General features: G+C 41.2%; 3 protein-coding genes across 5 annotated transcripts; all 3 read right to left on the bottom strand.

The window, feature by feature from the left end:
• Window positions 1–58: 58 nt before the first annotated feature.
• LOC125295835 lies at window positions 59–26,847 on the bottom strand. Of its 3 annotated transcripts, XM_048245359.1 has the most exons (15): window positions 25,837–26,847; window positions 25,569–25,667; window positions 25,114–25,247; window positions 24,143–24,196; window positions 23,858–23,897; window positions 23,579–23,767; window positions 21,976–22,179; window positions 21,590–21,729; window positions 20,516–20,578; window positions 16,883–17,007; window positions 16,491–16,599; window positions 15,914–15,988; window positions 14,947–15,087; window positions 14,673–14,735; window positions 59–167 (listed from the first exon to the last, which is right to left on the bottom strand). In XM_048245359.1, the coding sequence occupies exons 1-15, from the start codon at window positions 26,456–26,458 to the stop codon at window positions 150–152; spliced, it is 2,076 nt and encodes a 691-aa protein (XP_048101316.1). In that variant the 5' UTR covers window positions 26,459–26,847; the 3' UTR covers window positions 59–149. The 3 variants fall into 3 exon arrangements, with proteins under 3 accessions (XP_048101316.1, XP_048101315.1, XP_048101317.1); XM_048245358.1 differs by lacking the exon at window positions 59–167 and having other exon boundaries at window positions 14,148–14,735; XM_048245360.1 differs by lacking the exons at window positions 59–167; window positions 14,673–14,735 and having other exon boundaries at window positions 14,951–15,087; window positions 16,487–16,599.
• LOC125295838 (polyubiquitin-B-like) lies at window positions 3,607–4,722 on the bottom strand. Its single transcript, XM_048245365.1, has 2 exons — window positions 4,629–4,722; window positions 3,607–4,319 (listed from the first exon to the last, which is right to left on the bottom strand). Coding segments are annotated over exons 1-2 (462 nt in total). The 5' UTR covers window positions 4,631–4,722; the 3' UTR covers window positions 3,607–3,859.
• On the bottom strand, window positions 6,450–7,667 carry LOC125295837 (polyubiquitin-like). Its single transcript, XM_048245364.1, has 2 exons — window positions 7,561–7,667; window positions 6,450–7,187 (listed from the first exon to the last, which is right to left on the bottom strand). The coding sequence occupies exons 1-2, from the start codon at window positions 7,566–7,568 to the stop codon at window positions 6,725–6,727; spliced, it is 471 nt and encodes a 156-aa protein (XP_048101321.1). The 5' UTR covers window positions 7,569–7,667; the 3' UTR covers window positions 6,450–6,724.
• Window positions 26,848–27,798: the final 951 nt, after the last annotated feature.

The following is a 27,798-nucleotide window of genomic DNA, read 5'->3' on the forward strand; positions in this document are numbered from 1 at the left end:
GGAGCAGCAAATGTCCCATGTAGCAAAACATCCTGCACAGTTATGCAGATTATCACAAGGTGGAAACTGGTGCCCACGGTAACCACCTTTGCGCCACTCTTGTCCCAGTGAGTGGAGTGATCCTGCGACATACTCAGTAAGGAATGCAGCTATTTAATGCTGAAGACCCATTTGAACTTATTTTCAAATAGATCCATTTTGATCTACTTAAGGTGGAGATTTTCAGGGTGCTACTGCCAACGCGCATGCACACACACCACACACCACACAAACACACACACACACACACACACACACACACACACACACACACACACACACACACACACACACACACACACACACACACACACCCCTTATTGAATGTTGTGCAGTTCTTAAAGATGGCCTTAAAGATGTCCACTTTGCTGTACTCTCCCCAAAGCTTCTTGATAATCTTGTCTATCCACATGGGCTTGCTGATGACAGCAGCATAGTTGTCAAACTGTAACAGACAAATATTTGTTTTGATTAATAAAAAAAAAAACATCAAATGCATCCGTTCAAACTTAACCCAAACTGTATTCCACCTGAACTTGAACCCTAGGAGAGAGGTGATAGGACACCCTCTTGAATAGAAGGGGGAAGCACCACTCCCAAAATGTACACAAAATTATGAATGGACCTTTGAAACTAAAGGAAAAAGAAATTAACACTATTATAGTGAAAACTGTTAGAGACATGTTAGGTCCAGAAGAACGACATGTGTTTATAGGTGCTGTACATTTTTGACTTGGATATAAAAAGAGGCTGAGGCCTCTGACTGATTTCTGGTGGCGTTGTTCCTCAGATCCCCAGAACCATGGGCCGGCGCCAGTGTCATCTTTAAAGAGCTCACTCACATTAGGACCCTTCTTTCATCACTTTGGTCTAGGTAACTAATTAATACAATTGTATGACATTATACAGATTTGTCTGTAGCATTGCCTAAAGAAAGACAAATGCTGCATGCGCACACACACACACACACACACACACACACACAATAAAGGAGTAACCCAAGGCAAAGAACACCTACAGTGAGACAAGGGTCCTGCATGAAGATGAGCTCCTTGTCTTCTTTCAACAGATACAGAAGTAGATATTGGCAGTGCTACAAATATGACGGACAAGAACACATAATCAATAACACTGACAAACCCACCCCGTCAGCACAGCACAATGTTTCATTTCATTGGCTTTGTACCTCTACAGCAGTGGTTCTCAAAGTTTTCATTCTCCACTTTGGAGGTGGGGAATTTTCAAGCCCCATCTGACCCCATCAATACAGCAAAATGGTAACGTGAAGAGAGCGGGATCTCTGTAACAGTAACGGTAATCTGTGTTTAAAGCCCTACACGTCTTTGCTTCGATCTGTCTTCACCTATGGTTGTAGCATGTCCCAAAGGGGATAAAAAGCTTCACCTTCATCATACTTATTATGTATCTAATGTTTTTTTTTTATTATTTGCTCTTGTAAGAGAGATTCTTTGTGAGGAGGGAACGATATGTATGTCTAAAACAGGAGTATAAGCAGGAAACCAGGACAGGTGGTGAAGAGCAATAGCAGAGTGACTCTTTGTTTGTGTCAAGACAGACGCAGTTTGAATGGTAGCACTCCGAGTAGGTGATAGTGACATGTTAGAAGCTTTTTTTAAGCAATGGAGAACTTTTTTTTTTCAAGGACACTGTGAAATTAAATGAAATTAAATGTGTACTTTGGATGAAATAAACTTTTCAATATTTTGCAAAGATTGGCTGTGTTCATTTGGTCAGCATAGGCTACTCCTATATAATACAATTAAAAGGGTAAATAAATACAATATTATAATTATACACAGGCAGCCGTGGCCTACTGGTTAGCACTTCAGACTTACCAGAGGGTTGCTGGTTCGAACCCCGACCAGTAGGCACGGCTGAAGTGCCCTTGAGCAAGGCACCCAACCCCTCACTGCTCCCCGAGCGCCGCTGTTGTTGCAGGCAGTTCACTGCGCCGGGATTAGTGTGTGCTGCACCTCACTGTGTGTTCACTGTGTGCTGAGTGTATTTCACTAATTCATGGATTGGGATAAATGCAGAGACCAAATTTCCCTCACGGGATCAAAAGAGTATATATACTTATACTTATACGTATACATAATAATACTTCTTAATAGTAATATTAATAATAGTAATAGTGTCCAGTACGGTACTGTTTACATCCCTGGACATGGCATACTTCACTTACACATTGCTGCACTTTTTACCCACTTCTCTCTCAATCTATTTATGAAATTATTTCTAAATCTTTCTTTCTTTATCTTTATTTAAATAGTTGGTGATCATTCAGGACACCAGGCATAAGTCAAGCAGCTAAATACTATTTCATATTTCACAACACTATCTCTTTGTATTAGACAAATAAAGCTTCCTTGAAAGTATTGTTTGTTGTTGGCACAGAAGACTCCATCTGAGGCCTACACTTGATGTCTGAAATGTTCAGAGTGCCAACACACACACCTTCAGACACTTACACCTTATTGAATGTGATGAAGTTCTTGCAGATGAGCTGTACATCAGCGATAGACTCTCTCTCTTTGCTGTACTCTCCCCAAAGCTTCTTGATAATCATCCACAGGGGCTTGCTGACAGTATAGCATAGCAGAGTCGTGGGCGCAGGGGCGTCGGACTAACCCCTCGGGTAAAACCACTACTGATTATAGGGGCCCAAGGGGAGAGAGGGCCCTTGAGAGGTCTGGAATATATTTTATTTCACCTGGATATTTTCATTTCCTAATTAAATTTCATAACACGGGGGCCCATCAGGACTCCCTGTGCAGGGGCCCAGGATCTTGTGCTACGCCCCTGCGTGGGCGTCTAATCCAACTAAAAATAGTGGGGGCGTAGTAATGGCAGGAGTTGTTTTGGAGGTTAGGGACGACATGCTGAGGTAGGAAAACATTTGATGACGCTCTCAATAATGCAGCTGGCAAAGAATGTAATACATGACCATGTCCGGGCAGATAGCAATGCACATGATGATGACTAATACCGGCCTGGTCTCTCCCAGGTCTTTTTTGGGCTTGATAGTGTTTTTGCACTGATTGTACCTGCCCAGTTAGTGACAACATGTAGGTTACAGTCTAAAGAACATGAGCCTATTTCAGATTAGTCGGATAAGCCTTCTTCTATTGAGTTCAGTTTGATTGAAGTTTAAGCCATGGCATTTTGAATATTGTGCCAAAATGCTATGGCTTAAACTTAAACAGAGCAAGCACATAGATATGGTGCAGAAAAACTGCCTTTTGATAAGAAACTTTGAGTAGAACCAAACTCAGATGGGGTGGCCGTCTTGGCCTAGGATGTAGCCTCCAGTAAAGTAGCCTGCACTGGTCAGTTTGACTGAATAAGATTGCACAAAATGCATCTGTGTATTAAATATAAACTTGCCTTGCCAAATCTTTTTCAAGTTGTTTTTGGATTTAAAATCCATTCTTAAAGTCTTCTATCAACCTGGGTTTAAAATGGTGTAAGACTGGCGTGCTCCTTATGTGTGCAATAACTTATTTGTTCAGTTAAAGTTCAATTATATATTTCATAAAAGACATACAACTTTTTACATATGTTTATTCAAGACTATGAAAGTACAATGGTGCAATGCAATTGCACTGGTGTCTACAATAACACAATAGCCAAAAACCAAGCAAACAACAGACAAAAAGGAAAGTGAAGAAGCGTCCAGAAGTAGGATTAACTTCTTTCATTTACTTCTTTCATTATGGCTGAATAGTTAATAATAAATAGAAACATTTGGCATCGGAATGAATCGTGTTTAATTAAATAGATCCTGTCCATTTTCAAATCAACCTCCTCTGAGTCGGAGTGTGAGATGGATGGTGCTGCCTGACTGAATGCCATAGTCCTCCAGTTTTTGTCCATCTTCCAGCTGCTTGCCATTGTAAATCAGTCTCTGCTGGTCCACTGGAACCCTCTCCTTGTTGTAGACCTTACGTTTGAGATCAGTCACTGTTTCACCTGGGGTCACGTCATAGGTTTTAGACTGACCCTCGTTCCTTACGAACACCTGAATAGGCACGGGATCATGCACCAGAGCCACGATGGAGGAACCAGACTGCAAGCCGATGGCACCGAGTGTACTGGAATCATTGCTGAAGTTGGTCCCGTTTGCGTTGAGCTTCAGACGCGCAGGTGCATCGCCGCTCAGCAACTGGATGAGTCTCTTCAACTCTCCGACGGTGTTGCTTGGACTCACCACCAGGGGGTAAGTTGCGCCGTTCAGGAATATGATTTGGAGCTCCATCCTGGGAAATAAGAGTACAAAACCTATTTAAAATACCGTTTCTGTCAGATGACAAGTGCTTTCATCAGCTCTTCGGCATGTATGAAGTTTAATCAAGAATATAAAACTGATTCAAGTTGCATGATTCATGTAGGCTATTTATCAATGCGACATTATTCACAGGCTCAATTTTATGTTGATTCTTCTTTTTTTTTTAAAAAACTTCGGGGTAACTCCCGAACTGTTGTTTTTATGTTTAAAAAAAAAAACTATTGACTACAAGGCTATAGCAAAAACATCCATCTTTTAAAAAGTTACGTTTAATTCTTACATTGCGATATTTGGCGTCCTTCGTTGGTCCTGCTTGTTTGCCAGATAATAATTCTGCTAAGGTACAGCGTTCTGGGCCTTGTTTTATATAACCTACTGATGATGACCCACCCACTTGATATCAAGTTTCTATTTCCAATTCCCTTTAGCCATATAGCCTAGCCTACTTTCGGTTTCCATTCTCGAGTAGACCAAGGTTGGTGCTTTAGCAGCCTTGGCTATTCCGGGGGTCCCTTTCAGGGTCCTATGTTCCCAGGGCCTTGTCTTTCTTATGGATTTTTGCTTATTTTGTCAGTTGTATTTTGTGATTACCTGAGTTAATACTAATGTCTGGTAATAAACATTTCATAGCCTCATTGGAAATATACTTGCCAGTCTATACCAAAAGAGTTCAAACAAGGGCCCAACATATTTGAAAGGACATTTCACACCCTGACTATGGACTATTTAAACCACTGAGGTCAGGCAGAAGTCTCTGTTCCCACAAACAGAAAAACTTAGGAGGAGTTTCTTTCCTTAAGCCATCTGAGCACACATAAAACTCTTTAAACATTACATGCATGCCATACTGCACTTAATGATGCACTTTTTATCCCCTTCTTTCTAAATCTATTTATTAAATTATTTTAAAATATTTCTTTCTTTATTCTTAATAGTTGGTGATCCCTCAGGACACTTCTGAGTGTGCACAGGAAAGTCGAGCAGCTGAATGCCATTTCACTGCATGTTTTACAAAAGTATCTCTATGTAGGTCTATGTGACAAATGAAAAACGATTGAATCCTTGAGAGTATTGTTTGTTGTTGGCACACAAGATTCCATCTGACATCAGAGCTGTATGTACTTGATGTCTGGAATATTCTACAGATCTACACACACACACCTTCAGACACAAACACCTTATTGAATGTGGTGCAGTTCTTGAAGATGAGCCATAGCAGTGAGAAACTCTCCCACTTTGCTGTACTCTCCTCAAAGCTTCTTGATACTTGTCTATCCACATGGGTTTGCTGATGACAGTAGCATAGCATAGCCGTGGTGTCTAATCCAACTAAAAATAGTGGGGGCGTAGTTATGGCAGGAGTTGGTTGAGAGGTTAGTGACGACATGCCGAGGTAGGAAATGATTACGCTCTCAAGAATGCAGCTGGCATAAATTATTGTAAGTGACTCATAACTCATGAACATATCTGGGCAGATAGCAATACACATGATTATGACTAATACCAGCCTTGTCTCTCCCAGGTCTTTCTTGGGCTTGATTAGTGTTGTGTTTTTGGAGTGACTGTACCTGCCCAGTTAGTGACAACATGTAAGTTATAGCCTGCTCAGTTTGATTGATTTTGAATATTGTGCCAAAATGCCAAGGCCTGAAATCTAGCAAGGCAATGGTGGCACAGAAAAACTGTCTTTCATGGGAGGAGACCTTGAGCAGAACCAAACTCAGATGGGGTGGGCATCTTGATGTAGCCTGGATGTAACCAGTATGCACTAGGGTCAATTTGAATGAATAAGAGTGCCCAAAATGCATCTGTGTCTGAAAAAAATGCCATGCATTTTTGCCAACTTGCCATGCCTAATATAATTTTTTCAAAGTTGCTGTTGATGCAAGCACATTTTTTTGTGGGATGGATATGGGGTAATAATTGAAATCAATAGGCCTAGCCAACTAGTCTTCCTTCAACCTGATGTAAACAAAAAAAATTGCTTAGCTTGATGCCGCTTTATTAAGACTGATGTGAGAATTAGTGCAAGAACTTCTTTGTTCAGTTCGATTTCAATGGTATATTTCATATAGGACATAAAACATGCATAGCCAACATCTAGAAGAATTTAATTTAATGGATGTTTATTCAAGACAATTAACTTAATGCAGTAGTAATTACACCGTATTACACCGTTACACAATAACACATCATTCAAAAAGCAGACAAACAACAACATAGGAAAGTGCAAAAGTGTCCAGAAGTAGGATTAATTTACTTCTTTCATCATAGCTGATAAGTGAATGAATATTCAATAATAAATAGAAAAATGTATCCAAATTAATCGTGTTAAATGGGACCAAATATAGCCTATTCCTCCTGTCCATTTTCAAATCAACCTCCTCTGAGTCGGAGTGTGAGATGGATGGTGCTCCCTGACTGAATGTCATAGTCCTCCAGCTTTCGTCCATCTTCCAGCTGCTTGCCATTGTAAATCAGTCTCTGCTGGTCCACTGGAACCCTCTCCTTGTTGTAGACCTTGTGTTTGAAATCAGTTACTGTTTCACCAGACGCCACGTCAAAGGTTTTAGTCTGACCTTTCTCGTTCTTTAGGAACACCTGAATAGGCGTGGGATCCTGTATCAGAGCCATGATGTAGGAACCAGACTGCAAGCCGATGGCACCGAGTGTACTGGAATCATTGCTGAAGTTGGTCCCGTTTGCGTTGAGCTTCAGACGCGCAGGTGCATCGCCGCTCAGCAACTGGATCCGTCTTTTCAACTCTCCAACGGTATCACTTGGGCTCACCTCCAGGGGGTAAGTTTCGCCGTTCAGGAATTTGATTTGAAGCAGCATTCTGAGAAACAAGAGGCACAAAACACATTTAAAATACCATTTACTGTCAGATGACAAGTGCTTTCGTTGACTCTTCGGCAATGTATGAAGTTCAATCAAAAAGATAAAACTGATTCAAGTAGCATAATGTAGGCTATTTATCAAAGCGACATCATCCACCGGCTCAAATTTATGTTAATTCTTCTTCTTTTTAAAAAAAAGAAAAACGCAGGCTAGGCCTATTTTGCATGTTTTATTTTTGTCTCGACCTTAAATCACTTTGGGTTAACTCCTGTTGTTTTTAAATGTGTAAAAAAAAAACAATTACGACTACGAGGCTATTCAATAGCCTATCTGAAGCATTGCAAGAATAAAAAGTGACGTTTAATTCTTACCTTGCCATGTTAGACTACCTTCGTTGGTCCTGCTGCTTTGCTTGATAATTCTGCAAAACCTAGGGTACAGCGTCCTGGCCGCTGTTTTATAGCTTACTGACGACACACCCACTTGTTGATATCAACATTGTATTTCTCTTCACATAGCTTTCGGTTTCCATTCTCGAGTAACCCTAACCGTGTAGCCATTTGCACTATTATATTAGTGGCGTTTACAGTGCAATTCGCATGCAACAAAGTTGCGCTATAAAAGGCAAAGAGCTAAAAAAGAACACCTCATGCGGTAAAAGGTAGCATTTAGGAAATGTTTAGCTACTGTTACAAGGGTGCTGAGTCACGTCCAGAAGGTTCGGATAGAAGGAATCGAAACCTATCAGTGTTGTTTAAATGGGGGAATTCCGACTGGTCAGCAGATTTTGCAGAATGGAAAGTTAGGCTATCCCTCAACAATATTTCATCATCATATAGTCGTGTATGGCTTACGTAAGGCAGATGGCATCTCGTCTTGGTTCTTTGCATAGTTGTTTTAACCCTCCTGTTGTGTCGCGGTCAAATGTGACCAATTGACAATTCTTTTCTCTCAAAAATATCAACTTATTTTGATTACCATGAGGCTCCTTGACTTGGTTACCACAGGGCATCTGAACACACAAAACAAATGTTGATAATTTGTATAACTTCAGTGTTTTATTTAACTTTAGAATACCCATGTGTATTGCAGGTCAAAAATGACCAGCCATTAGAAATGAATGGGTGAGAAAATGGTCAGTGTATAAAATTTAGTCCAGGCACATACTTTTTGGATCAGATGGACTGTATGCTTCTGTACATTAAAACACACACACACACACACACAAACACACCCTCACACTCCTCTTTGCTTCTTTGCCAGCCCCCACTGGAACCTTTCCCCAATAGAATTCCCTTTCTGACTTGCATGAGCTCAGGTCAGTGAGGCCTGCAGGCAAATGGAAGTACAAAACTGGTTATAATAGAACACAAGTTGATACAAAGGCCTATCACAACATTAGATGATAATATGTGTGTTACTATGGATTTCTAACAAGTTATAATCCAGCGGTCATTTTTGACCGGGAACACCAAAACTAGTAAACGTGCATAGTAAACATAAAACGAACACAACAGGAGGGTTAAAACAGGAATTCTGACTGATCAGCAGATGCCGCAGAAAGGGAAGTTAGCCTATTAGTCAGTCAACAGCCATCAGACACACAGATCCCAGATGCACCCCTCCCCTCCCCTTACACCACCCACCATCACAACAGATCAAGTGAGAGCCCAACTAAAGAAATTGCGCAGCAATAAAGCAGCGGGGCCTGACAGACTGTGTCCAAGGCTACTCAAGGCCTGTGCTGCTGAACTGGGGAGCCACTGAAGCACATCTTCAATTTGAGCCTACGCCTTGGACAAGTTCCAACACTGTGGAAGACATCATGTCTCACCCCTGTGCCTAAGAAGCCACACCCTAGTGAGCTTAATGACTACAGACATGTCGCTCTTACATCACGTCATGAAAACAATGGAGCGACTGGTCTTAGGTATGCTCAGACCCCAGGTACGCCATGCACTAGACCCGTTACAGTTTGCATACCAGGAGAAAGTGGGCGTGAACGATGCCATCACCTATCTTCTACACAGGGCACATTCTCACCTAGACAAGGGGAAAAGTGCTGTGAGAATCATGTTCTTTGATTTCTCAAGTGCTTTTAACACCATCCAACCCCTCAGACTGGGAGACAAGCTCTTGCAGATGGGTGTGGACGCTCACCTGGTAACCTGGATTACAGATTACCTGACTGAGCGACCACAGTTCGTCAGACTGAAGAACTGTCTCTCTGACACTGTGATCAGCAGCACCGGAACGTCACAAGGAACTGTGCTCTCTCCAGTCCTGTTCACCCTGTACACATCTGACTTCTGCTACAACACCGAGACATGTCACATGCAGAAGTTTTCTGACGATACTGCAATTGTGGGGTGTATCAGGAACGGGCAGGAGGAGGAGTACAGGAGCCTGGTGGAGGACTTTGTGCAATGGTGCAAACTCAATCATCTCCAACTCAACACTTCAAAGACCAAGGAGATGGTGGTGGATTTCCGCAGGTCTAAGCCCACTCTGCTACCAGTCCACACAGAGTTGAAGCTGATTTCTTGGAGGGTGATCCAGCACGAGTGTGGAAAGGACTCCGAACCATCTCTGGCTTTGAAAGAAAGTCCCCTCCTATGATGAATGTGAGTAAAGCCCTCCCTGATGAACTTAATGCTTTTTATGCTCGCTTTGACATGAAAAACACAGACTATATTGGACTAGCTGCAGCATGTGAAGCAAATGAGGATGCACCTTTCTGTGTCTCTGAGGTCGATGTGAGCAATGCCTTTAGGAGGGTAAATTGTAGAAAAGCTACTGGACCGGATGGAATTTCTAACAGGGTTTTGAAATCCTGCGCTGCTCAGTTAGCTCCTGTGTTCACTTATATCTTTAACACATCATTGGCTCAAGAGACAGTTCCTACTTGCCTCAAGCAGTCTGTTATTGTTCCAGTACCGAAAAACAAAAGTCAATCATGTCTGAATGACTACCGCCCAGTAGCCCTGACGTCTACAGTGATGAAGTGTTTTGAGAAGCTTGTGAAAAACATTATCTGCTCATCCCTCCCTGCCTCCTTCGACACCCTCCAATTTGCTTACAGAGCCAACAGGTCTACAGAGGATGCCATCTCAAACCTCATGCACACCACCTTAACTTACCTGGAGGAGGGGAATGGGAATTATGTGAGGATGCTGTTCATTGACTTTAGTTCAGCATTCAACACAATAGTACCTCTCACCTTGGTCACAAAGATGAAGGCCTTAGGACTGAACACCACCCTGTGTCACTGGATATTTGACTTCCTCACCAACCGTTCACAAGTGGTTAGAGTGGGGGGTCTGACATCTGACTCATTAACCATCAGCACTGGTGCTCCCCAAGGCTGTGTTTTGAGTCCACTGCTGTACAACATCTACACACATGACTGCAAAGCCAACAGTAGTCATACCTCCATCATCAAGTTTGCAGATGACACAGTGATCTTGGGCCTGATTAGTAACAACAGTGAACAGTTGGTTGAATCCAACAACTACTTGGATCAGGTTGATGAGGTGGCACAGTGGTGTCAATCTAACAGCTTGACACTGAATATCAATAAAACCAAGGAAATGGTAGTGGATTACAGAAGGCAGCAGCAGAACTACAGTTACACCCCACTAATGATCAGCGGGCAACCTGTAGAGAGAGTCACAAGTTTTAAATACCTTGGTGTCCACATTACTGAAGACTTAACATGGACTGTTAACACTCAATATGTTCTGAAGAAGTCCAGACAACGACTCTACTTCCTTCAGTCAGCTAAGGAAATTCAAAGTTTCTACATCCATCATGAAGGCCTTCTACACTTCAGCGGTTGAGAGTGTTCTAACTGGTAGCATCATCACCTGGTATGGGAACTCCACAGTTAGAGATTGTAGTACTCTGCAGAGAGTAGTGCGCTCAGCTGAACGTGCACTATAAGAACTCAACTCCCTGCTCTACAAGATATCTATTCCAGAAGAGTACTCCTCCTAAGAGCCCAAAAAGATTCTGAAGGACTCTTCTCATCCTAACAATGGATTATTCCTACCGCTGAAATCAAGAAGACGCCTATGTAGTCACAAAGCCAGAACTGAGAGACTTCGGAGAAGTTTTTATCCCCAAGCCATCCTAACTCTGAACTCACACTATACTGACTTTGCACTCATTCACTCCTCAGCACTCATGACCCCCCCCCCCCCACACACACACACACCCACACCCACCCACCCACACCTACAAGACTTTTAGCACTTTTACATCCCTCTCCCTATGCTACAGACCTTTTATTTATTTTCTTATTTCATCACACGTCAAAACACACACACACACACACACACACACATATCTGACTTTCTCCAACTTTTGCACACTTTTTATTTATTATTTTTGATTTCTCCTCCATCTGCCCATGTCCTTGATTGCCTAGCCTTTCTGCCCCCCACCCCACCCCATCCCCAACACACACACTTACATCATCACTGTCATCACTTCACATACATACAGCACACTGCTTGCTACAGTAAGCCTCCTCTACATACTTGCTGCACACTGCCCCCCACATACACAGCACATTGTCTTCAGGATCTTCTCCAACACACATCCTCTACATACTTACAGCACACTGCCCCCACCTACCCACACACACACACACACACACACTACACACACAGTCACTGCTCCACTCCCCTCCCGCCCACACACACACACACATCTTCACTGTCATCACTCACATACATTACATACAGTACTCTGCTTGCAATAGTAAGTCCCTGACCCCAACACACACACTTACATCATCACTGTCATCACTTCACATACATACAGCACACTGCTTGCTACAGTAAGCCTCCTCTACATACTTGCTGCACACTGCCCCCACATACACAGCACATTGTCTTCAGGATCTTCTCCAACACACATCCTCTACATACTTACAGCACACTGCCCCCCACCTACACACTACACACACACACACACACACACACACAGTCACTGCTCCACTCCCCTCCCGCCCACACACACATCTTCACTGTCATCACTCACATACATTACATACAGTACTCTGCTTGCAATAGTAAGTCCCTGCCCCCCCCCCTACATACACAGCACATTATTTCATCAGGAAGCTTCTCCAACACACATCCCCAACATACTTACAGCACACTGCCCCCAATACACAGCACATTGTCTCATGAGGAAGCTTCTCCAACACACATATTGCACACTGCCCTCTCCCCACATACACAGCACACTATCCCATCTCCCCTGTCATCCCCCCAACACACACACCAAGACCCCTGGCAGTTGGGTTAGCCCCTTGAGCCGTGGATCTGCCCAAGGGTTCTTCCTTGGTAAGGGAGTTTTTCCTTGCCCCTGTTGCTCTTGGGTGCTCCTTGTTGGTGCCCCCCACCCAATCCCAATCCTCCCCACCTTTCTTATGCAGCCCTTGCCACTTAATCTACTAAACCCCTCTTCTACTGCACTTTTTACCCCCCCCCCCCCATTAATGCACAAATAGGCTGACACCAGACATAATTTCACTGCATTTCTTACTTCCAGTAACTATATGCATGTGACAATAAACTTCCTTACTTCCTTGTATCCTTGTATCCTTGTAAGCACCTACAAGTATCTGGGTCTCCACCTGGACAATAAACTGGACTGTTCAGCCAACACTGATGCACTCTACAAGAAAGCGCAGAGCAGGCTGTACTTCCTGAGGAGGCTGCGGTCCCTCAATGTGTGCAGCAAGCTCCTCAGGATGTTCTACCAGTCTGTTGTTGCAAGCATCCTCTTCTATGCAGTAGTATGCTGGGGAGGAAGCACAAGGAAGAATGATGCGGGGCGAATTGACAGGCTGGTAAGGAAAGCTGGCTCTGTAGTGGGAGCTGAACTGGAGTGCATCACTTCACTATCTGACAAAAGGACCCTGAACAAACTGATCAACATCTTGGACAATGAGTGTCACCCACTCCACAGCACTATTGTTAAGCAGAAGAGCCTGATCAGCTGGAGACTTCGCTCACTGCCTTGCACAACAGACAGACTGAGAAAGTCATTTATCCCCAGGGGCATTGAACTGTTCAATGCTTCACTTAAGGGAAGAGGACTTCTCTGCATAGTCTGTCTGCCTCTTCACCCCCTCCATGTTTGGATACTGTCTGTCCATTAGCCACTTTTTACCACTAGCCACTTTTACCACGGTCTTTCTGCCTCACTGTTTGCGTGCTCCCTGTTTGCATCCCTCCATACCACAGCCGAACTGTGGCCACACACACCTTTTCTTAAAATAGTTAAATATGTAGATATATAGACTTTATTTCTGCATTGTTGCACTGTTGGACTTACTCATTTGCACCATCACCATGAACACTATCACCATTGCACTCACTCACACAGAGCACCTTACCTTACTATGCACAGAGGATCACAGGCTCAGTCCCTGCCTCAGTCATTGCAAGCGCCTCGGATTGATTAATCACCACTATGGGGATACTGTTTTTAGAATTGATTTAGATTAAGTGTTAGTTAGTATAATTTGTATTTTAGTATATTCTTTATCTTCGACTGTCCTTATTGCTTAGTTGTGTTTTTATATTATATACTTTAATTACTTTTCTGCTGTTAATGAATGTGTGTGTGTGTTGTCTGTATGCTACTGAGACCTTGAATTTCCCCTGGGGATCAATAAAGTATCTATCTATCTATTGTTGAGGGATAGCCTATTTCATCATTCATGGAGGCGAGTATTGCTTTAGGTAAGGCAGACATATCTTGGCTCTTTGCATAATTGTTTAAGTATATAACGATGACAGTTCCACAAAATTCTTGAGCTTATTTTATTTTAAGTGGTCATGTGTTCTACCTTCAAATTCCAGTGACAAATAAAAAACACTTAGAAAAGAATAATAATAATAATAATAATAATAATAATAATAAAAAACATTGATGTATCTCCCTGAATGTAGACAGTTTATTTTCCAGTTCCAACTTTGGATTTCTTTAGAGACCATGCATAAACTTACTTAGATGACTTGATAGATAAATTATTGCATCCTGCAAGAATATAGGCCTACCTTTCTACCAAAAGTCAGCCACAGCTAAAATAGGATCTTTCTGTGAATTCCAAGATGTAAGCCACCAAGTTAATGACACTAACCATTTAAAATCATGATTAACAATGACAGACAAAACATTTCTACTGGGATATCCATAGTCCAAATCAAGACTCGCAATCAATTTGGCATCAGAGATGAGCTCTGCCAAGAGCTTCATGCTTTACACCAAAACACTCTGTGTCTCATAGCTACAGCGGAGCAGCAAATGTCCCATGTAGCAAAACATCCTGCACAGTTATGCAGATCATCACAAGGTGGAAACTGGTGCCCACGGTAACCACCTTTGCGCCACTCTTGTCCCAGTGAGTGGAGTGATCCTGCGACATACTCAGTAAGGAATGCAGCTATTTAATGCTGAAGACCCATTTGAACTTATTTTCAAATAGATCCTTCAGTCTGGCTCCCATTTTCCCATACTCATTGTTCTGTTGGGAACAGGAGAGAGAATGTGAGGAGGTAAAAAAAAAATCAATAATATTTGCAAATGTAGAACATACCATAAAATGGTTGCAAGAATAGTTTGTTAGCACACAATACTTCATCTGAGTTGTACGCACTTGATGTCTAGAACATTCTACAGATCAACTTTAGGTGACACACACACACACACGCACGCACGCACGCACACACACACACCTTATTGAATGTGATGCAGTTCTTAAAGATGAGCCGCACATCAGCAACAAACTCTCCCACTTTGCTGTACTCTCCCCGAAGCTTCTTGATAATCTTGTCTATCCACATGGGCTTGCTGATGACAGCAGCATAGTTGTCAAACTGTAACAGACAAATATTTGTTTTGATTAATTTAAACATCAGATGCATCAGCTCAAACTTAACCAAAACTGAATTAAAATGGATTCAAACGGATTCAAATGGACTTGAACCCTGAGAGAGACGAGATAGGTCAAGTCAAGTCATTTATAGCACATTTAAAAACAACAGGGGTTGAGCCAAAGTGCTGAACAAAGAAAAGGTTAGCTAATAAGTCATAACAATAAGACCATACATCTACACAAAGGCCATACATCTACACAAACTAAGTGTGATTATTTGTGGCAAGACAGCATTAGTAGCAGCGACAAGAAAATAGATAAGATAAATAAAAATAAAATAAGACCAAAAACATAATTCTGTATTAAAAGGGGATCTGAGGTCACCCTCTTGAATAGAGCATCACACCCCAACAATAATCTCTTTGCTTAAATATTTTTCTCCTCGTTGTCAAAACTATGGATAGACCTTTGAAACTAAAGGAAAAAGAAATAGTGAATACTCTAATAGTGAAGACTCTTGGAGACACGTACAGAAGAACAGCATGTGTTTAAAGGTGCTGTACATTTTTGAGGCTGAGGCTCACTCTCCCTCAGTGGATTTCTGGTGGCGTTGTTCCTCAGATCCCCGGAACCATGGGCCGGCCCTAGTGTCATCTTTAAAGTTCCCACTCACATTAGGTCATCATTTTGGTCTTAGTAACTAATTAATTCATTTATATGACATCATACAGACTTACCTGGCCATATGCATTGCCTAAAGACAAATGCTGCATGCACGCACACACACACACACAAGAAAGGAGTAACCCAAGGCAAAGAACACTTACAGTGAGACAAGGGTCCTGCATGAAGATGAGCTCCTTGTCTTCTTTCAACAGATACAGAAGTAGATATTGGCAGTGCTACAAATATGACAGACAAGAACACATAATCAATAACACTGACAAACCCACCCAATCAGCACAGCACAATGTTTCATTTCATTGAATGAATCTAATCTCTTAATCTATCAATGGCAGAGTATTTCGGCACTCACAAATCCGATAGCTCTGAAGAGCCAAATGTGCAGAAAATCACAAAACAACACATGCAAATTCAGAAAATATTGCCATCAATTTCAAAACACATGCATAGCATTTTAGGAAATGCTGCAAATGCACAAATTATAATAATATATAATAATAAAAACCTAAAACTAAAATAATAATAATAATAATAATAATAATAATAATAATAATAATAATAATTACAATAATAATAATAAATAAATAATAATAAAAAAGAATAAAATAAATAGCATTAAGCAACCAGAGGTAACTTGGTGAAAACAAACAGGCTTTGGCTATGACGTTAGCCGGCCAGACGAATGTGATTGAGCTCAAAGATGTTAGTCAACTTACTCACCAGCATGTTGGGTAAGATGCCGCCGTCTAGGGCCTCCTCCAGAGTCTTTGTGCGATGGCAGAACTCTTTGGCCTTCTCCACTATGCAGAAGGTGCACATCCACCGGTCTCTGTTTTGGGGAGACCAGCATACGAATACAGATATTCACATGTACAAAAAAAACGCAATTCAAACATGCATGTGGCTGTTGCCAAGTATATACAGTAGATATGGCATATAATGACGTACAAGGACAAAACATTAAGACTCAGGAAGACAACAAAGCATTAACATTGAAACATTAACACATCCTATATGTATCTTCCCCGCGTGCTACCTGTTATAATATCTAGACGTGTGTGCATTCTTACATTACGACCTCACAGCAGGACAATTGGGACTAGAAGACTCACCCAAGGTTCTGATCCAGTGAGGGTAGGTGACATGCGTGGTGGAACGACCGCGGACAGCCATCGCAGCACACCAACTCAGTGTCTTGGCAGCAGATGAAGCAGAGGTCATCGTTGTTCTGGTCGGACTGCACATGGGAGGGAGAGGGAGAGAGAGAGAGAAAGAGAGAGATTATTATTAGGGCCCGAGCACCGAAGGGTGCAAGGCCCTATTGTTTTTGTAAGGATTATTATTATTATTCCACTTTTTTGCTTTCCTGTTTTTGAGGTAGTTAACATGGTCGAAAACTCTTGAAATTTGGCACACACGTCAGGTGTCACGCATTGCAGTTAGGTACAAGAGCTTGACCCACTGGGCGTGGCCCAGGGACTTCGCTAAGCCCCCTTAGGTGACTGATCCGTGGTTGGCAAATATTTTGAGGTGGTTAACATAATTGAAAAGTCTTGAAATTTGGCACACACATCAGGTGTCACACAAAGCAGCTAGGTAAAAAAGCTTGGCCCCGGGTATGGCCCAGAGACTCGCTAGCGCCCCCTTATGTCACTGTGACTTGTGGTTGGCATATAGTTTTAGATACACACACCAAATTTGGGGGGTGTATGTAACTCCCAAAAACCAACAACTTTTGTATTAACATGCCATTAGCCACGCCCACAGGAAGTGAGGTAATTGAGAATTTGTGCGTTGTGGACATGATCAATTTTAACGTACTCCTCCTAGACAGTTGATCCGATTCATGTCAAAGTTGGTATACATGACGCCGAGATGTTCCCGATTCTAAATTGTGAAGCTTTTTTTTGATATGTTGTAATTTGACAAAATGGCGAAATTGTTAATTTTAAAACCGTTCCACACAAACAATAAATGTGTCATAATTCACCATGCATGGCTTGAAATGTTTTAAATTTCACAGGTCATTAAAGACCATGTTAATGATAATATTCACATGCCCATAATGCATGTTTGGCATAGCGCCACCAACTGGCAACAGAAAGAATGACAATTAACCTTATGTCACATGATCAATTTGAACATACTCCTCCTAGACGGTTTGTCAGATTAATTTGAAATTTGGCAAACATTATGCCAAGATGTCGCTGATGTTAAATTGTAAATGGATTTTGGAATGTTGTAATATATTTGATATGATTTTAATATCTCACCACATAAACAGAAAATGTGTCATAAATCACAGTGCATTGAATGAATGGTCTGAAACTTCTCAGGTTAATAGATATCATGATTATGATGATATCCAGACACCCAATGGGCCTGCCTGGCATAGCGCCACCACCTGGCCAAGCAGGAAATGTGCCAGAAATGGACAATGCCTTAAGTGATTGATCTGAAACTTTATGAAATATTGGATATCATCATTGTAATTATATTCCCACATATAATTCACATGCCTAGCATAGCGCCACCATCTGGCCAAACAGGAAATATGCCAGAAATGCTCTATGCTTTGAATGAATGGTCTGAAACTTCTCAGGTTAATAGATATTATCAATATGATGATATCCAGAGACCCTATGGCCTGCCTAGCATAGCACCACCACCTGGCCAAGCAGGAAAATGTGCCAGAAATGGGTAATGCCTTTATTGGTTGATCTGAAACTTTACAAAATATTGGATATCATTACTGTGATGATATTCACATGTGTAATTCACATGCCTAATATAGGGCCACCATCTGGCCAAAAAGTGTATCAGAAATGTTCTTTGCTTAAAATGAATAATCTGAAATTTCTCAGGTTAATATATATTATGATTATGATGACACACAATGGGCCTGCCTTGCATTGCGCCCCCACCTGGCCAAGCAAATAACTGTGCCAGAAAATAACATGCAAAAACAAATAGTACACACATCAAATATGTACATTTTACAACTGCACCACATCAGTGCTTTGTTGGGTTCTGAAATGTCACGGGTTGCGGCCCGCAGGTGCTCGGGCCCGCCATTGCCGCTTGCGGCTATATTTATTATTATTATTTTTTTTTTTTTTTTTTTTTCTTTCCTTTCATTATTTCATTTTATCTCTATACCAATACTTATGTAAAGTTGATTATTAACATGTTATACTTGTAGCTTTGGCAACAGTGACTTTACTCATTCATGCCAATAAAGCACCATTTGATTTGATTTGATTCAGAGACAGATAGAGACAGAGAGAGAGATTGGGGTAACTACAATCATCACAATGAGGAAACAGACCAATTCTTTGCTTCAATGATTATGATGTTGTTGAGGTATATTTCAATTTAAAGTGATACATTAATTAGACTATTCATCATTTCTCCTACACCTCTTTTAAATCAAGAAATCACAAAGGATTTGGGGAAACCAAATGAGGTTTTGAGTTTACAGTAGAGGAAGTGGTAGAGGATGTACGGTATGTCAGCCTAAAACTACGGTGAAAGGTCAACACACAAAGAGGACGTCAAAATTGAATGTCTGCTAGACATCCTAACAGGAAATGCATGTCATTTGCTGGTAAGACAAAGAGCATTGGCTCCAACATGACAAGGAGATTAAGAAATAGTACAATAAGTGTCATTAAGTGTCAATTAAGTAAGTCAATAAGTGTCAACATTTGATATGCTCTCTAACTATCTATTTGTGCATGTCATGTTGATCACATTGTTTACATATTATTAGACAGACTAGCCATATGGGCTGCACTCTGCTTGTCACACACACACGTTTTAGCAAAGCAAGCTTTAGTGGTGTCCTGCTGTTACACGCTCTTGCATGCAAGCAGATTTCTTCTGCAGAGATGCGCTCACTTGTCATCAAAATACCAACACGATGTTTGATTTTGTGCTCCTTGCACTTAAAAGGAATGGCAGATGTCACGCTCATTGGTTTAATGCTCTTAAAGGGAATGGCAGAAGTTATTGGTTTAATGGGAAAAATAGCAAAAGTGAATTCAGACACGCTCTAAACGTCTATGCACATCACGACGCTTCATACTATGTTCTTAGATCACTAAATTAGGGTCCAATGTGTTATGGATGTTGAAGTAACAGGAAATGTTCTCTGCTCTGAAATATTCCACAGATGCGAGATATGGTGGCCCGGGATTCTGTGCTCTCATTGCTAGGTCCTAGGTGCTGTGTTGAAACCAACTTTTGAGCTCACAGAAACCCCTTCACTGAAACCTCTATTCTGTGTCTGGTAAAGGAAGTGACTCCTGTACTTAAGTGTAATGAATTCTTTGTTTTTGTGTGCTATGATCTTCTGTAAGACAGAAGTTAGATCAGTGTTTCCCATACATTAACTAATTTGTGGCGGCCCACCACAGTATCAAAACTGACCACCACGCAATGATTTTCTATGTTGTACTATTGAAATGGGATAAAATTCTTTAGAATAGAATACTGTTAGAATACTGTTGGGTTGTCGAGGCGAGGTTAGCACACTATAAAGTTACAGCTACTTCGAAATATCGACTTCTCATGCAAGGCAAGTATAACTATGGGCTATTCATCTTATTGACTCCGACTCAGAACCCCCCACACCCCTTCACCTACCACCACAAATACAATTCAATTCTGTGGGAAACACTGTAGATGAAATAAGACACATAAGACATTTACACAAAATCATTATTATTGATAGATTTACTTACTGGGTCTTCAGACTTGCACACATCACACTCACAAAACAGAGAATGAAGTTGTAGAATCATTTTCTGGAATCAGAATGATAAAACAATAATTATTTTACACATTGCACATATTATGCAATACTGAGTTTTCTTCAAATACTACTCGAATTGCATTACTACTGAGAATTCATTTCCCAGTGACTTAAAGCAGCACTAAAAACATTGCTCTTGGGGTAACCCTACAGTTGAGAAGCGCCAAAATAAACAAACTAAATATGCGTCTTTTGCAACAAAGTATGAACATAACTTAGATACAATATAGAGGGAATGCACCGACAGCAGTCTGTAGAAACAGATCTCAGAATCCCTGAAGCATTGGGGGCTTCCTATGGCTGTTTTACAAGCGATAAGACCTGCGACAGTTCGCCCTATTAATAGTTTAGGTGCCATCTAAATGATTTTGGAAACGTTATATTAAGGTAAAAAAAAAAAAAAAAAAAAAAAAAAAAAAAAAAATTAAGGGGGCGTGTGCATGAAGGACCCTATATATGCCCTATCTATGTTTACTCATTTACACTTTTGGTCTTGTTTGTGAGCAAGTTATTCATGGAAACCAAGATAATGATTTGTGACTAACATCTGCGGTATGCCTTTACAAGGTGTTTTGGAATACAAGCTGTTTCTGTTGGGATAGTCTTGAGAGAGGACTGTCGTCTCCGCTCGAGCAAGTTGGCGCTTCTTGCATTATTAAGGTGGGTCAGGTCAACCTCGAGGGAATACCACAGATGTCGGTCGTTAGTGGCCACTGTTGATGAGTTGAGTAATATGGTCACAAAATGATATATGATATACCACAAATGGAGATGTAAGCTTGACAGGAGGGTATAAGTAGAAGTGTCTTTGTATTGTGTCTTCGGACTACACCTGTTAGCCACACGACGTTGAGTCCCCGGTACCAAGAATAAAGCTCTGTGAGATTTCTGACTGACTACGGACTCTGCCTGAGAACTTTTTGAGTAAATCCAGATGCACCACACCACACCACTTTCTGAGCAGCATGATTCAGTAGCTCTCTAAGCCTCAGCCCATGTTTACCTCAATAAGGGTGCCGAGAGGTTGGCCATGGCAGTGAATGTCCCGTCTCCACTTGCCGCTCTTGAGGCCAGCTCCCTCTTGTACAAACTCCTCAGGGGTCATCCAGCAACCTGACGTCCTGATGCATTTGCCAGTTTTCCCTGGGAAAGGCAAAGGAATACTCTCCTTGCATTTATAATTCCTACAAGATAAGATGCTACTGTCTGATGGAAAGTGAAAATTCTGTTTCCTATATCAAAGTATTATGTTGCACTTATTTTGTTGTTGGTCAGTTTTTAACATTGTCCATAACTCATACATATTATATTAGGAAAGTAATTTTCATTTTCAGAACCAGCACATTTTTCTATCTACACACACCCAGACCCGCCGTCATAGACACTTACCTGAGGAAAACCGATCCTTCTGAAGAACTCCTTTCGCATTTCGACAAGTGACAGGCAATGAATTCTCCTGAAAGACGGAAGCATCAAAGTTGTCCTTAGTGCCATTTTTATTTGACGCATCCTCCTTCAGTGGAGACACTCTGTCTTTTTTTCTGTGACTTCCGTTCTCCTTTTTGGCCTCTACCTTCGGATTTCTGTGGGACTCTGAAGGAAAAGGATATGGATATGAACATAGGAATTCCCTAATGGAAATATACAGCTTGCGCGGCAAGACTGAAAGTTAGACATCTGAAAGCAATTAGTTGTGCATAAACTATGCTAACACAAGCAGACAAATGCTGGTGCTAGGTGTAAAATAAATAAAACATGAACAGTGGGAATTGTCATGAAATCAACTATATAATACATTCATGACACTGGGGCCATATGATATGTCTTTAAAGTGATTCTTTCCATTTAACAACACAGCAAGTATCATGATTTGACTCTACAATACCATTATAAATATCAAAATAAAGTCACTCTCAACTTGAAAGCAGACAGCTCATTTCGTATATATTCTAAGACTCTACAACCATCTTAGTGCAGTACATTTGTCACTTATCAGGTTTCCTGTCCAATTTCTGCTGTGACCCAGAGGTCTTATGCCATCTTGTGGACTTGAAAGGTAACATTATCACAGAGTTGACATAACCAGAATAAAACTAAAAACATAATAAATGTTATATTAAAACAGTTTATAGTAAAGTCATATGGTCTACAGACTAAATCAAATTAACAGAATAATAATTTAAAAAAAACATAAACATACAAACTGCAACTCTGTAAAGAAAATCAATTAGTTAGAAACAAGGTCAACATAAGACACTTTTTGAAGATCCCAAGACTATAACAAATACCTGGGAGAACACCTCACTGACGATCTAACATGGACTGTTAACACCCAGCACACACTGAGGAAATCTAGGCAAAGACTGTACTTCCATCAGAGCACCTCTCACTACCCTACAGGAGACCTACAAGAAAAGACTATGTACCAGGGCCCAAAGTGTCATAAAGGACTCTTCACATCCTGATCATGGACTTTTCAAAAGACTGAGGTCAGGCAAACGTCTCTGCTGCTACAAGACCAGAACAGAGAGACTTTTTTTTTAAAACACTTGAACATGGACTGTACACACACACTGCACTTTTTTTATTCTCTCTTGCTATTTATTAAAATAGTTCATGATCTACACTTGCACAGAAAAAGCTGAACACCAAATGAAATTTCACTACATGCTTTACGTTAGTATTGCGATGTATGTGACAAATAAATAAACATCCTTGTATTGCTAGAACGAAGAGCATTAGGTAAATCATTCCCACTACGAGGAATCACAGGAGAAAAGAGTCTTGACTGACTTCTTAGTGTTGACCGAAGGCCAACTTAGCAGACGCACTATAAGATAGCAAGGTACAGCAGTAAGCGTCCTTATGGGCCAGAGTGAGGGATTTGAATTAACCTCTGGCTGCTATAGGAAGCCAACAACGAATAACTGACAGGATATGTAACTAATACCTACAGAAAACCCTACAAGTATAACTCCAAATACAGACATACCTGAAGGAGGTGAGTGATTCTTCTGAGAAGTCCTCTCCACCTTTTTACATGTTACTGTCAGCGCACTGTCTTGGAGGGTGTCCTGGACGTCGTCCATGAGGACATCCTTACCCAGCAGTCTCTCTGCCAGGATTCCGACTGGGAGTTCTCCTTCCACTCCTGTGAGTATGAGCTTTAAATCCCCGGTTTCTGAAGGCATATCAACACACAAAAAAAACCTTCACTCCAAGTTCTTGCAACACCAACATTTCCATTTGTGTTGTCTGAATGAATACTGACCGATTAGGGAGCCATCAGGGGCCCACATGGGAAATTCATCCTGAAAGGGAAGAAGAGGCAGGCAATCTGTGTGACATGGTAAAGGCTGAAACTATGAGTCCAATTATGAGAATTCATATTCTCATCTGATGAAACAGTAAAAAAGTGTACTAAAGGACATATTATTTTGTCTTATTCTCATTATATCAAGACTGAGAATTCGATCCTTGCCATAACAAATGATGAAAAATAAAGCTGTCAAAGTGAGTTTGAAAGATGCACGTTGGCATTACAGATCGGTCTTACCTGATCTCCATTGAGCCCTTTTTTTGTGAAAGTGGGGCACGTCAAATGGCCATCCTGTAGGAAAATGAGAAGTTAGACTGCTTTCTCCCGATTAAATTAATTTTACAATAAAATAAAAAAGTGTACATGCATGCCCAACAAAGTTCCCTGCAGTCCTGCAAGATCCTCACCCTGGCACTTTTAAAAACCTATGGTGTGTATATCCCAGCACAACTTTATTTATCGAACACACTCTACTCACTCCACACCAGTGTTTTTTTTTTTTACTTTTTCAGACCAAGGACCACTTAACCAGTAAAAAAACCTCACGGACCACCTAGCTTAAAAAAAAAAAAAAAAAAAAAAAGACCTAGTCCAACAGTATATTACACAATAGGCCTACTCACTGAACCACCTTGGTCAATCAGACAATCAGTCTTTGCACCTTGCTTATTGTGTCAGAGGATTCATATGATTCAAACTGGCATAGCTTACATAGGCAGTGCTGGAGAACTGTTTGGATTTACATACATGGGGCAGCCGTGGCCTACTGGTTAGCGCTTCGGACTTTTTTTGGTTGCCAGTTCCAACCCAGACCAGTAGGCACGGCTGAAGTGCCCTTGAGCAAGGCACCTAACCCCTCACTGCTCCCCGAGCGCCGCTGTTGTTGCAGGCAGCTCACTGTGTCAGGATTGAGATAAATGCAGAGACCAAATTTCCCCTCACGGGATCAAAAGAGTATATACTTACTTACTTATACAAGTTGGTTCAATATTGCTAACAACTCATCTATTATATTTTACCACGTCTACTCGCGGACTTGGGATAGCTTACAGACCACCAGTGGTCACCGGACCACACTTTGAGAAAAAAACTGCTCTACAATACAGGGGAGACCGGACAGAGACAGGCCTGTTTATTTCCTGTATTTCTAGCTCTGAGACCAAAACAGAAATAGAAATGTAGAAATTAAGTTTACCCCTTGACTTTACCTGAATGAGTTCTGCCAGTGGGATATTTTGGCAACGGATAGTCTGCTTCCACTTCTTGCAAGAACCCTTCCCTGCAAATACCTCAAATTTTGTCGGAGTAAACCAGCTGCCATCGACTTCAATGCACTTTTCTCCTACAATGAAATATTTTGTTTGTTAAAGAAAGAAAGATATTGGATGGATCAAACCATGCAAATGCAATGGCCCGAAAACTTTTTATAGAGCAAAGCAAGATTACTGGCTTACCCTGGTAACTTTGGGAGTAACTGCTGATCTCCAAAAGAACACTTCTCTGCATGTAAAGTGACATCGTTTTGAGATCAACAGTAAATACCAAAGGTACCAGGGTAAGCAAGTAACCTCATTTCATAGTATACCCCTCAGCTCTTTGTGGGAGAACATCAGGGGCTTATCTTTGCACTGTCTGTTAAAACAAGCCAGTAGCCTAATCATACCTTTAGCCATCTTTTCCCTGTGAAGCACACCCTTCATAGTCCCACACTCAACAGGAAGCTCTGTCTTGTAGTTTGGCCAGTTCCAGATGTCATTCTCCTCTAAGATACAGGGGGGAAGGCATTTGCAAAAAATAAAATGCAATAAACTTGTCACAAATACCACTACCCCCAGTCAACACACTAATTTTAACTACAGCTGAAACTAAAGATGATAACTAACCTACAGTGATACAGCACAGAAAACAACACAGGAATAAACAACACTAACCTTCTTCTGCTTCTTCCACACTCCTTTTCTTTGCCTTCGTGTTGTTGGCCTCTTTATTTGAAGGGCAATTTATGCTCTGATGCAGCAACCTGTTGATTTTGGCGACGAGCTGCAGTACCTGCGCCTGGTCGTCGACTTCATTATTGAATGTGTGCTGCCTATTGCCACAGCGAGTTAAAAGTTTTTGTATTTCGCTGTCCCCCTCACTCTCTTTATGTATTTGACCAAGCTCTTCGAGCCTATCTCCACCTGTAAACAACACGACGGTGAACTGATCAACCTCGCGCTCTGGGAAGATTGTTTGTAGAGTATCCAGAACTCTCAAGGCTTTGCCTCCATGAAACCCCAGTGGAATGACAAGAAGAAAGATTACGGGTAGTGCCTCGGACGAACTGAGGCAACGCTGAAATTCAGCTCTCAGCTCAGGCTCCTCCGTACTTGGTGTATCAATAACAATGATTTTCTTTCCGCGGATTGCAGTGGTTCGCGTTTCACACGTTTGCGTGACTGGATGAGGTCTGGTTCCAGAAACAAACTGCTTGCTGCCCAGAATGGTGTTGCCCACCGCACTCTTTCCAACCCCGGTGCCCCCACAGAGAAGGATTCTGAACTCGGACCGCATGCCTCATACCCTAGTATCGCTCTTTCATTGCAAACCCTGGAGATGCGTTGCATGTAATCTAGACTGAACAGATAGGCCTATCAGCACTCAAACCGCCGTGGTTACATGTGAAGTACAAAATCCTTGTTTGATAAAGTGATTTGGCAGAAGCGCATACAGCGAACATATTGCGAACTTGTTACCGGAAGTGGATTAAATTCCGTGATCTCAAAGTTTTCCTCTTTGCAGTTCAAATGTAAACCCCACATTTTTTAGAGTGCATGGCTCTCTGCACCTGCAATGCATCTTTCAACTGACTTTTTAAAAATGTATAGCCTATATATATATTTTTATTTTTATTTTTTTCAGTGTCTAAACCCAGACCTAGCTATCCGGAATCCTGTCGTGCTGTTTTGTTTCTCCCGGAAAAGAACTCCACACATTAGCATATGACGTCATTAAAACACGCAAACTCAAATCTTGGCAAGGGCCATACATTTAAAATTCTGTAACCCTGTAGTCATTTTTAAAGAAAAGTTGTTATACATTATATTTTTAAAGTTCAATGTCTTCTAATATGAATCCACTGTATAACATTGAAATAAGGGTCTCGGTTTTTAATCATTGTTATTGAATCAGTATAGGCTTTTAAATCAAACCAAGGTCCATGCACAGCCTGGTTAGGTGCAGGTAGATTGCAGGAACATACCTAAATAGCAAAAATAAGATCGCTCTACCGCACACTGTTGACTTTTACTCGATTTTATTCAGAGCAAACAACGCGTTTCGCATACAACGTCCTCAGGTTTGCACAGGTATGGTCTGAGGTGTGCCTTAAATTACCTTCTAGTCACATGACCAGTTGTTCTTAAAGTCAATTTTTAAATGCCAATATCCAATATTCCCTTTAACAGTTAAGACAATTAAATACATAGTCCACATCCTCAAAGATATCTACACAATATATACACAATTATCATCAAATATATAGGCTACATAATTATCATCATCATCAAAACCCCCAACATGAGCAAAGAGTTTTGTATAAATATATATATATATATATATATATATATATATATATATATATATATATATATATATAATTCACAGCTGTCATCAATGTGTCCCCAATGCCACAGATACAGCCAAACCAATAGACAATACCCTATTACAATCAATGTACACTACATTACACAACTACCCCACTAACCCCGTTATCATCCCCCCAATGCACTCCTAAGAACACACACACACACACACACACACACACACACACACACACACACACGCACACACCACACACGCACACACACACAGATGTAAAATGTTCACTTAACTCACCGACCGGCGACACCCCC

The sequence above is a fragment of the Alosa alosa genome, chromosome 6 (assembly GCF_017589495.1).
Source record: "Alosa alosa isolate M-15738 ecotype Scorff River chromosome 6, AALO_Geno_1.1, whole genome shotgun sequence".
NCBI classification, from domain to species: domain Eukaryota; kingdom Metazoa; phylum Chordata; class Actinopteri; order Clupeiformes; family Clupeidae; genus Alosa; species Alosa alosa.

Coding starts and splice junctions, on each gene's coding strand:
- LOC125295835 (XM_048245359.1), bottom strand. CDS start 26,458: ATGCGGTCCGAGTTCAGAATCCTTCTCTGTGGGGGCACCGGGGTTGGA. Junction 23,898..24,142: donor AAGGGCTCAATGGAGATCAG/GTAAGACCGATC, acceptor CTTCCCTTTCAG/GATGAATTTCCCATGTGGGC. Junction 23,768..23,857: donor CCCTGATGGCTCCCTAATCG/GTCAGTATTCAT, acceptor ATATGCCTTCAG/AAACCGGGGATTTAAAGCTC.